The sequence below is a fragment of the Lithobates pipiens genome, unplaced genomic scaffold (assembly GCF_037356315.1).
Source record: "Lithobates pipiens isolate NorthernLeopardFrog02 unplaced genomic scaffold, aLitPip1_a1.2 Scaffold_22, whole genome shotgun sequence".
NCBI classification, from domain to species: domain Eukaryota; kingdom Metazoa; phylum Chordata; class Amphibia; order Anura; family Ranidae; genus Lithobates; species Lithobates pipiens.
The window spans coordinates 288,924,382-288,938,656 of NW_027507784.1; the positions used below are offsets into that span (position 1 = coordinate 288,924,382).

The 14,275-nt window shown below is 46.4% G+C and overlaps 1 protein-coding gene across 2 annotated transcripts in view; it reads right to left on the minus strand.

The window, feature by feature from the left end:
- The window catches only part of GRIFIN (galectin-related inter-fiber protein), a 102,982-nt gene that overhangs the window by 17,442 nt on the left and 71,265 nt on the right, over positions 1-14,275 (minus strand). For both annotated transcript variants that reach the window (XM_077449148.1, XM_077449149.1), the window contains exon 2: positions 7,605-7,684. In XM_077449148.1, coding sequence (XP_077305274.1) covers positions 7,605-7,684 — 80 coding nt within the window. The remainder of the gene's footprint in view (positions 1-7,604; positions 7,685-14,275) is intronic.

The following is a 14,275-nucleotide window of genomic DNA, read 5'->3' on the forward strand; positions in this document are numbered from 1 at the left end:
ACCCTGTTATGGAAGCAAAAACCTAAAAGGTCTAATAGGTCATACCTGTAGAAAAAGACTGATACTAATGTTTCCCTCTGTCCATGTTGTCAGAACACCATGAGCTGCCACTGACTGGCTCCTTAACAACCAGCTTTTACTGCACACTGATTGGGCAAAGTTTTGCCCAATCAGGGGGCAGAATGCACTGCTCTAAAAAAAACAAGGACAGATGGCGCACCAGCCTTGCGCATTAACTTTGCAACAAAAGATTATTTTTATTGAATAAAATAGTATACTCCCAAACGAGTGATAAAATCAAGTAAGAAATTTGCAAAAATGGCCAAGAAATCATAAATTCTGCCAGAGTATGTAAACTTATGAGCACAACTGTATTATACTCACAAACAAGTGATAAAAATCAAGCAAGAAATTTGCAAAGTCCATCAGTAGCCTCATCCAACAGGGTCTGCTGGCCAATAAACTTGATTGGGATGAGAATAGTCCGAGGTAACTGACGCATTTCAAGGGTGACCCCTCTTGGGTACTGATGGACTTTGCAAATTTCTTGCTTGATTTTATGACTCGTTTGTGAGTATAATACAGTTGTGCTTATAAGTTTACATACCCTGGCAGAATTTATGATTTCTTGGCCATTTTTTAAAGAATATGAATGACAACACAAAAACTTTTCTTTCACTCATGGTTAGTGTATGGTTGAAGCCATTTATTATCAATCAACTGTGTTTACTCTTTTTAAATCATAATCACAACAGAAACTACCCAAATTACCCTGATCAAAAGTTTACATACCCCAGTTCTTCATACTGTGTATTGTCCCCTTTAACATCAATGGCAGCTTGAAGTCTTTTGTGGCATTTGTGGATGAGGCTTTTTATCTTCTCAGATGGTAAAGCGGCCCATTCCTCTTGGCAAAAAGCCTCCAGTACCTGTACATTTTTGGGCAGTCTTGCATGAACTGCACGTTTGAGATCTCCTAAGCCCTTGTACACACAGTCGGAGAATCCGTCGGAATGTGTCCTATCGGACCGTGTTGTCGGATAATCCGACTGTGTGTGGTATGCATCGGACTGATTCCGTCGGAATATCTGTCGGACCCAATTTTCCAACTTGTTGGAAATATTTCCCGACCAACTGGGCCGATCGGACATACTCGGATCATGTGTAGAGAATTTTGATCGGACCAAGTGCCACGCATGCTCAGATCAAATTCCTACATCAAAGCTGTTGGCTACTAGCCTGAATGTAGTCCCATCGTAACGAAATTACGTCATCACGTTCTGAAAGATCGGATTTTTCTACAACTTTGTCCGACCGTGTGTATGCAACAGTTTCTGACAAGATCCGACGGACAAAATCCGATGGACAAAATCCGACGGATTTGGTTGTCGAAATCTCCGACCGTGTGTACAGGGGCTAAGAGTGGCTCAATGATATTGAGGTTAGGAGACTGAGATGGCCACTCCAGAACCTTCACTTTATTCTGCTGTAGCCAATGACAGGTCGACTTGGCCTTGTGTTTTGGATCATTGTCATGTTGAAATGTCCAAGTAAGTCCCATACGCAGGTTCTTGGCTGATGAATGCAAATTTACCTTCAGTATTTTTTGATAAGATACTGCATTCATCTTGCCATGAATTTTGACCACATTTCCTGTGCCCTTGTAGCTCACACATCCCCAAAACATTAGAGACCCACCTCTGTGTTTCACAGTAGGAATGGTGTACCTTTCATCATAGGCCTTGTTGACTCCTCTCCAAATGTAGTGTTTATGGTTGTGGCCAAAAAGCTAAATTTTGGTCTCATCACTCAAAATTACTTTGTGCCAGAAGGTTTGAGGCTTGCCTCTGTGCCGTTTGGCGTATTGTAAGTGGGATACTTTGTGGCTTTCTTCTGATAAATTGACCATGCAGCCCCTCTTTCTTCAAATATCTCCTTATTGTGCATCTTGAAACAGCCACATCACATGTTTTCAGAGAGTCCTGTATTTCACCTGAAGTTATTTGTGGGGTTTTCTTTGCATCCTGAACAATTTTCCTGGCAGTCAGTTTCCACTTCTTGATTAGAGTTTGAACACTGCTGATTGGCTTTCTCAATTCCTTGGATATCTTTTTATATCCCTTTCCTGTTTTATACAGTTCAACTACCTTTTCCTGCAAATTCTTTGACAATTATTTTGCCTTGCCCATGACTTAGAATCAGGGCTGGACTGGGACAAAAATTTGGCCCTGGACTTCATCCAGACCAACCCACTTTAATTTTGCAAACAAGCAAAAAACAGTATATAAACTGTACGCAATTGGGCAAAAAAGCCCCAAGAGAGCCCCCCTTGCATCAGGGTCCACAGAGAGCCCCTCCTTACATCAGGGTCCCCAGAGAGCCCCCCCCCACTTACATCAGGGTCCCCAGAGAGCCTCCCCTTACATCAGGGTCCCCATATAGCCTTCCCCTTACATCAGGGTCCCCAGAGAGACTCTCTTACATCAGAGTCCCCAGAGATCATCCGCCTTACATCAGGGTCCCTAGAGAGCCAACCCCATACATCCGGGTCCCCGCAGAGCCCCCCCTTACATCCGGGTCCACAGAGAGCCTCTCTCTTACATCAGGTTCCCCAGAGAGCCTCCGGCTTACATCAGAGTCCCCAGAGAGCCCTTCCTTACATCAGGGTCACCAGAAAGATGGCAGGTAGTGGGCCGAGACCCTGTGGTTGGGGACTCCTGGACTGACTCAGAGCTATGGGCCCCAGATTCGGGGCTATAGCCCCAAAAGTCCCCCCCCAACTATGCCACTGGCTGTCACTGAAACTGGCCCACTGAGCCATCGGCCCACCAGGAAACTCCCTATAGTCCCTATGGCCAGTACATGCCTGCTTAGAATCCAGAAACGTTAGTGCAGCACTGGATGAAAGATGCAAGGGTCTGTCAGGAGTCCAGAAACTCATTGACCTTTTATACACACACACTAATTACAAGCAAACAGATCACAGGTAAGGGTGGTTACCTTTAATAGCAATTCAAACCCCTTTGTGTCAACTTGTGTGCGTGTTATCAGGCCAAAATCACCAGGGTATGTAAACTTTTGATCAGGGTCATTTGGGCAGTTTCTGTTGTGATTATGATTTAAAAAGAGTAAACATAGTTGATTGATAATAAATGGCTTCAGTCAAACACTAACCATGAGTGAAAGTTTTTGTGTTATCATTTATATTCTCTGAAAAATGGCCAAGAAATCATCAATTCTTATGAGCATAACTGTATTTTATTCAATAAAAATAATCTTTTGTTGCAAAGGTAATGCACAAGGCTGGTGCACCCTCTGTTCTTGTATTTTTAGAATTTCTCCTGGGTTCTCCCTGACCCGTTGAGAGTTTGTAGCACAGTCGATGCAGTGGTGTAGTTTGTGAAGAATCTTCCTCCCACTTCTTGGGTTTACCCACAGCAACCTCTCGAGCGCAGGAGCATTTGTTTTCTCTTGGCAGAATGCACTGTGCAGCATGGTGGGGCAAACACCCAATGAAGATCCTGCAAATTTGGGTGTTCCCCGAACGGGGCGAACAGCCAATGTTCGGCCTAAACTCATTCTCGGGCCGAAATGTTTGCCTAACGCTTTGCACAGCTATAAGCGCAATACAGGGCTGTGGCTGTGCTGTCCATACCTTAAGAGCTGGTTCACATCAGAGCCCAACAGCTGGTGTGCAGTGATGAAGTGATGAGCTTGGTGGATCTCACCGTTTCCTTTTTTTTTAAACAAACTTTATTGAGATGTCACACAGACATCTTATAACGTTCAATTGATGGCTGTGCGGTGTGAGGCAGTGGATTGCCACACACTGTGCCGCACTGAGCACTGTGCCCACACACCATTACAACACAGTGGTGTGAACTGGGCACATAGGAGACCAGGCATTTTGCCTTGTCCACACAGTAGGACTGCGCTGGAATAGCCGTCCAACGCAGTTCCACCACATTTGGTGTAACTATGAGCTAAGATAAGCTGTTTTATAAAATATGACTACTAAAGTTCAGTCCGTAGTCCCGTCACAGGGTCTTGCTTCAGGGCAAGCCTGAATTTGGTATCACAATCACATCTCACATGTTATAACTCCCAGCTTCCATCAGCTAGAAGATCACAGAGTCCAACCTCCTACTGCATGTATCCCCTCAGAAAGAAAGTGACACGTGAAGGGGGAAGTTACACCCCAGTACACAGTTAACCCCTAACTAACCACACTTTAACTCCTTGTGCAAAATACCAGCATCAGTTTGGACTGCTGCCTACATGCGTACAGCCACATACAATATATGTATTATCAAAAGTATTGAGACGCCTGCCTTTACATGCATATGAACTTGAATTGCATCCCAGTCATCCCGTAGTGTTCAATATTGAGCTGGCCCACCCTGTGCAGCTATAACAGCTTTAACTCTTCTGGGAAGGCTGTCCACAAGGTTTAGGAGTGTGTCTATGGAAATTTGTGAGCATCCTTCAGAAGCACATTTGTGAGATCAGGCACAAGAAGGCCTGGATCGCAGTCTCTGTTCTAATTCATACCAAAGGTATTCTGTTAAAGCTGCAAAGGGTGGGCCAACTCAATATTGAACCCTACGGACTAAGACTGGGATGCCATTAAAGTTTATGTGTGTGTGAGAAGCCAGATGTCCCAATACTTTTGGTAATATAGTGTACTTGTAATGGATTTCTGTAGGTGGCTAAACGCAGCAGCTGTGGCTCTCCAAGGTGGGGAAATGTGCCTGAATATTTGGACTTGATACGTCATTTAGGTTTTTGTTTTTCATTACAGGTTCCCTTAACTTTTAGGATTAAAATATAATAGGAAATGGAAACTCAATTAGTTCATAGTTAGAAAATGCTGAGTACACATTTAGGCCGCGTACACACGGGCGGACTGTTCGCCCAACCTTGTCCGCTGAACAGTGTTTGGGCGGACAGTCCGCTCGTGTGTGGGCTTTCAGCGGACAGTTTCAGCGGACAGTTGGACGGACAAAGTCTTTCGGAAATTCCGAAAAACTGTCCGCTGAAACTGTGTTTGAGCGAACAGTCCGCCCGTGTGTGGGCCTGTCCGCTGTACTTTCGAAATGAGCGGACTGTTCCCGCTCGGAAAGTCCGCCCATTTCGAGCGCGTGTACAGGTAGGCGGGGCCCGCGAAGGAGACGTCGCGGGCTCCGCCGCCTGGAATGGGCTTAAAGGGGAACCCCAACGCCGAAAAAAATCGGCGTGGGGGTTCCCCCAAAGTCCACACCAGACCCTTGTCCGAGCACGCTACCCGGCCGGCCAGGAAAGGGGGGCGAGCGAGCGCGCCCCCCCTCCTGAGCCGTACCAGGCCGCGTGCCCTCAACATGGGGGGGTGCCTTGGGGAAGGGGGGGCCGCGCGGCCCCCCCACCCCAAAGCACCTTGTCCCCATGTTGATGAGGACAAGGGCCTCTTCCCGACAACCCTGGCCGTTGGTTGTCGGGGTCTGCGGGCGGGGGGCTTATCGGAATCCGGGAGCCCCCTTTAAGAAGGGGGCCCCCGGATACCGGCCCCCCACCCTATGTGAATGAGTATGGGGTACAATGTACCCCTACCCATTCACCTGTGAAATAAAGTACAAAAAAAAACACAACACAGGGGAAAAAATATTTTATTGCACAGCTCCGGGGGTCTTCCGTCTTCGGGGGTCTTCTCGCCGGACTCCTCCGCTATGTGTGTGTAGCTCTTTTACTAGCGGAGGAGTCCGGCTTTCTTCCTCCCCGCCGCCGGCCTCTTCTCCCGACTTCGGGGGTCTTGTCCCCCTCTTCGGTTCTTCTGCCGGGCCACCGCGCCTTCTTGTAGCTCTTTTGCAGGCGGTGGCCCGGTCTTCTGTCGCCGCTGCCTTCCGTTCTTCTGTCGCCGCCTTCGGTTCTTCTGCCGGGCCACCGCGCCTTCTTGTAGCTCTTTTACAGGCGGTGGCCCGGTCTTCTGTCGCCGCTGTCGCTGTCGCCGCCTTCCGTTCTTGTTCTTCTTCTTGTTCTTCTTCTTCTTCTCCAGGCGATGTTGACACGTCGCTCCCTCCGGCCGGAATGCCAGGGACACGCTCCGCTGCCACTTATATAGTGACAATGGGGCGGTGTCACATGGTATATGTCACATGGGTTGGTCACATGGTGACCCCGCCCCCTTACGATGTCATAGTCCCCATGTGACATCAACCCATGTGACCAACCCATGTGACATATACCATGTGACCCCGCCCCATTGTCACTATATAAGTGACCGCACAGCGCGGCTCTGGCATTCCGGCCGGAGGGAGCGACGTGTCAACATCTCCTGGGGAAGAAGAAGAAGAACAAGAAGAAGAACAAGAACGGAAGGCGGCGACAGCGACAGCGGTGACAGAAGACCGGGCCACCGCCTGTAAAAGAGCTACAAGAAGGCGCGGTGGCCCGGCAGAAGAACCGAAGGCGGCGACAGAAGAACGGAAGGCAGCGGCGACAGAAGACCGGGCCACCGCCTGCAAAAGAGCTACAAGAAGGCGCGGTGGCCCGGCAGAAGAACCGAAGAGGGGGACAAGACCCCCGAAGTCGGGAGAAGAGGCCGGCGGCGGGGAGGAAGAAAGCCGGACTCCTCCGCTAGTAAAAGAGCTACACACACATAGCGGAGGAGTCCGGCGAGAAGACCCCCGAAGACGGAAGACCCCCGGAGCTGTGCAATAAAATATTTTTTCCCCTGTGTTGTGTTTTTTTTTGTACTTTATTTCACAGGTGAATGGGTAGGGGTACATTGTACCCCATACTCATTCACATAGGGTGGGGGGCCGGTATCCGGGGGCCCCCTTCTTAAAGGGGGCTCCCGGATTCCGATAAGCCCCCCGCCCGCAGACCCCGACAACCAACGGCCAGGGTTGTCGGGAAGAGGCCCTTGTCCTCATCAACATGGGGACAAGGTGCTTTGGGGTGGGGGGGCCGCGCGGCCCCCCCTTCCCCAAGGCACCCCCCATGTTGAGGGCACGCGGCCTGGTACGGCTCAGGAGGGGGGGCGCGCTCGCTCGCCCCCCTTTCCTGGCCGGCCGGGTAGCGTGCTCGGACAAGGGTCTGGTGTGGACTTTGGGGGAACCCCCACGCCGATTTTTTTCGGCGTTGGGGTTCCCCTTTAAGCCCATTCCAGGCGGCGGAGCCCGCGACGTCTCCTTCGCGGGCCCCGCCTACCTGTACACGCGCTCGAAATGGGCGGATTTGCCTCCGCCTTACGTGGGCGAGTCCGTTCATTTCAAAAGTTGAGCGGACTGTTTGGCAAACAGTTCGTTGAAACAGTCCGCTCGTGTGTGGGCAAGTCCGCTCATGCAAATTTTGAGCGGACTGTTTGCCGAAACTGTTTGACGAACAAGGTTGGGCAAACAGTCCGCGCGTGTGTACGCGGCCTTATACTTAGATAAAGGGCAAAGGAGAACAGGTTTGATTTCTGGTAGTTGCCCTTTATTGCTCTGGAGGTGTGTGGGAACTGATGTACGTCAATTACAGACAAATGTGGGGTTTCTCTTCAAACTGGAAATCCCCTCAATACATTTCAGAGTTTCTCTACTGTAAACATCATTATGTTCCAAATGATAATCAGTTCATTATCTTACTTCTTTCCACTGAAGCCTCTCTCGCCCTTTACAATTATGCTCCATCCAGGACAGATCCCCTGTGGACACGATGCTTCAAACTATAATGAGAACAATAAACAAAATGTAATCAAAGATGTCCAAGCCATGGACAGTTTCCACAAATGCTTTTTTAAGCTTATAAAGTTTCTTAATGTTGAACTCCATCCTTACCTTTGGTTCTGTATAGTTGTACTGGCTTCTCACATTACTCTGATTTTACTGCACACTGCAAGCTTCTCACAGTGTGCATTAGAAGCTGCAACACACAAGTTAGAGCTTGCTTAATTTTCTGGCTGGAGAGGACATCCAGCATTATCTAGGTCTTTCTCCATAGCCTTACTGCCTATATTTAGCGACGATTTACCATAGTTTTAGTGTCGTTCTATGCAGCCGCTAGCGGGGCAGTTTTAACCCCACGCTAGGGTTAAACCTCCCGCAAAGCACCGCTACACTGACACTTTGCAGGCGGGTTTGCAGCGCTGCCCCATTATTTTCAATGGGAAGGCACACTTTAGGAGCGGTAAATACACCACTCTTACAGCACTCCAAAGATGCGGCTTGCAGGACTTTTTTGACCGCCCTGCAAGCGCACCGCTCCAGTATGAAAGCCCTCGGGGGGTTTCACACTGGAGACACAGCAGCAGCTGTTTCGGGGCACTTTGCAGGCACTATTTTTAGCACTAGGGCAGCTATTGGCTACTAGATATGAACTTCCTTATTCTAGTCCAGTCGTATGTCATCACGTTTGAATCCGTCGGACTTTGGTGTGATTGCGTGTGGCCAAGTCCGTTCATTTGGAAAGTCCGTGGGAACTCCACCGAAAGTCTGTCGGGAAGACCGTCGGACCTAGTCTGCCGGAAAGTCCGGTCGTGTGTACACGGCATTAGGCAAACTCACTCCTACATACTAAAATCTACTCATCTCAGAATTTGATATATTGACAGAGATCCTCCTGAGCCAGCCTACTGCTTGCATCAGGCCTGTGGTCTTGAAAGGAGTACTAAGGCCGGGTGCTTTGATGTTTTTAGGGAGCTATTACATCACCGTGCTAGCCCTCCCCACCAGCCATGATCTGCCTATATTGCATAGTAAAGCACAAAGATCCAGTGATGATGTCACCGGGTCTAAAATACAATAATGAAAAGAGAAGGGTTTTATTTAAGAATTTCAATAGCACAAAAATGAGAGCGGAAAGGAGGGACCAGGGATGGAAAAATCATGAGCAGAATAAACGTCATCTTTAAAGTATAACATTTTATGTTTTTTATCGTTGCCTGTGTCTCACGTTATGGAGAGTTGCTCTCTCTATTTGTCCTGTTTGCCATTATCAACCAGCCCTTTAGAAACGGCACAATCGAGTCGTCTCTTCAGTGCGCATGCGCCTATGATGTCAGCGTATGCGCCGATGACGTTGCACGCAAGCATACATGGCAAATATCTCCTAAACCGCATAGGTTTAGGAAATATTTACAGTACCTACAGGTAAGCCTTATTATAGGCTTACCTGTAGGTACAAGTGGTGTAACAGAATTTACAACCACTTTAACCTAGAATTGTTTCAAAAAGACCTTAGATAATTTTGTACTAGGTTCTCCTCAATCCCCTCCCCAGAGTTTGGCACATCCATATGACAGCAGTAGGACCATTTTGGTTGACTAAGGCCAGAACTGGATAAAACGTCCCAGCGTTGATGTCACTTTTTTTTTATCCTGATATGCTACTGTTGCCATCCGGATGCACACTATTCTACGTGATGGATCATTACCTTCCCTTCTTCACCAAAATGTGTGTCTTTTTGCCCTTTTTTCAGGCATACTGACCAGCTAGGCCATGGCACATCTCAGGCCTTGGTTCTTAGGAGTAACACATTTCCCACTCGAAGACTCTGACTACAAGCGTAAGGCTGGCCAGAGGCCAGCCTGTATTTGTGGGAGTAGTCTGAGAGGGCTATTTAATCCTCCTCCTCTGTTAGGGCCAGTGTTGTCGGCGTTTCTGGGTTCCCACCCACCCGTTTCCCCCAGCCTTTCATACATACTCATAGTATTTTTCTTATTCTTACATTCAGGGTATGCCCTCTTTTCAGGCATACTGACCAGCTAGGCCATGGCACACCTCAGGTCTTGGTTCTTAGGAGTATCGCATTTCCCACTCGAAGGCTGACTACAAATAAATGCTACATTTGGATCAAGAATGTGTGCTAGCTTTTTTTCAACAGGTCCCGACTCCCAAGTACTACTTTTTGAGGAAATATGTTGTGTGTCACATTCTTCTCCATAGCATTAGCAGGATTTTTACAGACAGATGGCAAGCACCAGTGACAAAGGTATGTATAGGCACAGGAGGGTTTCAAGGGCAATTAACCACTTCAGGACCACCTCACGCCGATATACGTTGGCAGAATGGCATGGCTGGGCACAATCATATACCTGTACATGGCTCTTTAAGTGCCCCGCCATGGGTCGGGGGCGCGCCGGCGCGCTCCCGATCTGGTCCTGAGCTCCATGATGGTGGCCGCGAGACCAGCGGACCCGATCGCTGCTGGTGTCCCGCGATCGGGACACAGAGTTGAAGAACGAGGAGAGGTCTGTGTAAACAAACCTCTCCCCGTGCTTCCTAGTGTGGCTGTCACCGATCATCTGTTCCCTTTTATAGGGAAGGACGATCAGTGACGTCACATGCCAGGCCACGCCCCCCTACAATAAAAAAAAAACACATATCATACATAACCCCTACACTGCCCCCTAGTGGTTAACTCCTTCACTGCCAGTGTCATTTACACAGGAATCAGTGCATTTAAATAGCACTGATTGCTGTATAAATTACAATGGTCCCAAAAATGTGTCAAAAATGTCCGATGTGTCCGCCATAATGTTGCAGTTACAATAAAAAAAAATGTTACTAGTAAAAAAAAAATATTAATAAAAATGCTATAATGCTATCCCCTATTTTGTAAACGCTATGACTTTTGCTCAAACCAATCAATAATCGCTAATTGCGATTTTTTTTTTACCAAAAATATGTAGAAGAATACGTATCGGCCTAAACTGAGGAAAAAAATTTTTTTTATATATTTTTGGGGGATATTTATTATAGCAAAAAGTAAAAAATATAGCATTTTTTTCTAAATTGTCGCTCTATTTTTGTTTATAGCACAAAAAATAAAAACCGCAGAGGTGATCAAATACCACAAAAAGAAAGCTCTATTTGTGGGAAAAAAAGGACGCCAATTGTGTTTGGGAGCCACGTCGCACGACCGCGCAATTGTCAGTTAAATCGACGCAGTGCCAAATCGCAAAAAGGGGCCTGGTCCTTTGGCTGCAAATTGGTCCGGGGCTTAAGTGGTTAAGAGTGGGTTTGCCTTTTAAAAATAAATACAGATTTGTTTTTAATTGCCATATACAGCTTCTGCAGAAAGGTGTATTATATAAGAAGAAAAAGTACTTTCTGAATACTATTATTAGGCTCTGTGAGTTTTTATTGCATTCCCCTACTAATACAGCACATAGTGTAAACGATGACCTCAGCAAGAATGAAGCGCATACATTGTAATGGACTGGAAATAAAGTTCCTGACAGTAAAGGAGGAACATTTTTCTAATCTGTCACAGAAATAGAACACCTGTGGATTGCAGGACGCTTCCTCCACTTTCCTGACTCTAAAGCAGTCATGTGTAGAAAACCCGCTGTCAGCTCACACTCGGCTTCTTTGCAGTCTAAAACCTCGATTTGCTAATGAGAGGGAACCCTGCACATCGGAGGAGCGTTTCAGTTCTATGGAAAAGGGCATTTCTGCTATCCTTCCCTATGCTTTTGTTGTGTTTCTTATCTTCCATCCCAACAATTCACACGGCCTCATTTATTTTTCAGCACTCTGCAAAGCATGCGTTCCTTAATAAGAAAATGTGATTATTTTGTCTGTGCATGCATGTTGGTGTGCCATGAAAAACCAAAACAACGCATGACATCGCGTTCTACCATACATTAAGTGCAGCAGTCACTGCTGCTCCTCTAAAAAGCGATACACCTGCTAATCTTTTTTAAAGGTGTTTGACTAGTGATAAGGAGGCAATATTTCAGCTCCCCACCATCTGATTTAACTATTTTCTGTACTAAAGTTCTTTCAATCAGGGAGTCTAAGCATCCTATGTGGGTTTTACCTAGGGCACCATGAATGCAAATACAAGGTGCCTAGGCACACCCACTTCTACAATTTAACCTCACCTATTATGGCATATTTACATTCCTCTTCCCTGGAGTCAACTAACTGCTTGCATTAAATGGCTTATAAATGGAGAACTGCACCTCTGGACCCCTTTACATTACACAGCCCCCTGCAGCTCCGGACCCTTTTACATTACACAGCACCCTGCACCTCTGGACCCCTTTACATTACACAGCACTCTGCACCTCTGGACCCCTTTACATTACACATCCCCCTGCAGCTCTGGACCCTTTTACATTACACAGCACCCTGCACCTCTGGACTCATTTACATTACACAGCACCCTGCACCTCTGGACCCCTTTACATTACACAGCACCCTGCACCCCTTTACATTACACAGCATCCTACACCTCTGGATCCCTTTACATTGCACAGCATCCTAAACCTCTGGGCCCCTTTATGTTACACAGAGGCCCCCCCCCCCGCAGCTCTGGACCCCTGCATGTTACACAGACCCCCCCACAGCTCTGGACTGACCCCTGCATGTTACACAGATCCCCCCCGGCCCCCCAGCTTCTTTCCTACCTTAATTATGCAGCCAGGGGAGAGACACAGCAGCTCAGAACAGAGGTCGAGAACTGCTGGAGTTAATTTTTCATGTTAACAAGATAATGATTGCAACCAATCACCTGCTGGTTAAAAGTTAACTACAGCAGTTCCTCTATTAAGCGCTGCACAGTGTCTCTCTCTCTCCCCCTGCGGTATAGGAGGAGAGAGAGTGTCTTCTTTATCCTGCACCACTCGGCTGGTTCTGGGTGTCACCCGGGCAGGGGTATGTTCCATACCCAGCCCGGGCATCCCCGCACCCTGTCACAGCTCGGCTCTCCTGGCTCTCCCTGGCTGCCCTGTCACCGCACCGCTGTCACTGCTTCACTCACGGGGGGTGCCGGCCTGACACCCCCCCGCAGTGTGTGGCTCCCGGGGGCGGACCACCGCCCCCCAGTTGGTCGCCACTGCTAACAGCTTAGAAACACTTTAGAAGGTTTGCAAGTTGTCAAGATTCTCTTGCAATATAAAGCATTAGAAAAAAACTAAACTAAAATTTCAGTGACTTTGCTGAGTATTTTGAAGACCAATTTCTCCACAGTGCCTATAGCTAGAGGGGTGAATAGGGGATGGTTTTAAAGCACATCTATTGATTGTTCAGAATGTGTACATACAGTACTTGAGATTGATGTCAGTTGAGTGATTCTGCTGCTACAGACGAATCACCAATCACTAAAGAGTTTGCCTTCTGCCCCTATAGAGTAGCTCCCTCTGTAGGCAGATGCAGTGAGATGTCTCTCTGTTGCTGGCACAAATGCCGTTGAATAAGAGTGATCTCTTACTGCCTTGGCTATGGAGGTAGAAATTCCGTAGGGAGTCTGTGTCTGTGTACAGGTTCACTTTAAGAGTGAAAATTCACAATTCTTGCCAACTCTTGGTTTGCCTTCAGAAACAAAACTCATTGTAAACAGTATCATGTTCTCTGTAAAACGTCATATAAATGAAGGCAATTCAAGGAAAAAATGTTTCATAAAATAAATAGTCAAACAACAAAAGCATTTAAATTCCAACTTTAGCAACTGCTTGACATAGCTTAGATATGAAGTGTTTGCATGAGAAATAGATTGTGTTTCTGACCAAAAAAAATTGAATGCACTGAATAATTAATTTGTGTTTTATTAAAACTGTCACAAGGAGTTTAATCGAAAATGAGCAGCGGAAGAGATAAAGTGCTACCTATAAGGCTGAATTTCAATTGCATGTAAAGCAAGAGATGAATTAGTCGATTTTTTGGACGTCAAATGAGAATTATTGAAGAGTATTTCCAGTCAAGGACAAGGGCAAAATCTTTAGAGAAAGCTATTGAAAAAACAATGTATCTAATATTCGACCATAAAGGAATTTAAAGGGGAGGCTCTACCTGAAACTGTGATGCCAGTTTTGGATTGAACACCTCTAGGAGATCTTGTATTATTGAACTGCAAAAAGCTGAAAAGTCCCCCAAAAAATGTACACGCACTTTAAACTTGAGAGGGAAAGCACTATTATAATATATATATATATATATATATATATATATATATATATATATATATATATATATATATATATATACATACATACACACACACACACACACACACACACACACACACACACACACACACACACACACACACACACACACACACACACACACACACACATTGGATTAACAGGATGATAATTTCAATATTGGATAATGTTAGATTTCCTATATAATTTATATATATACACGGTATACTATCTATAGTGCTGTGAAAAAGTATTTTCCCCCTTCCAGCTTTTTTTTTTTTTTTTGTGTATTTCTCACACTTAAATGATTCAGATCATCAAACAAATTTTAATATTACACAAAGATAACCCGAGTAAATCCAAGATGCAGTTTTTTTTATTATTTTT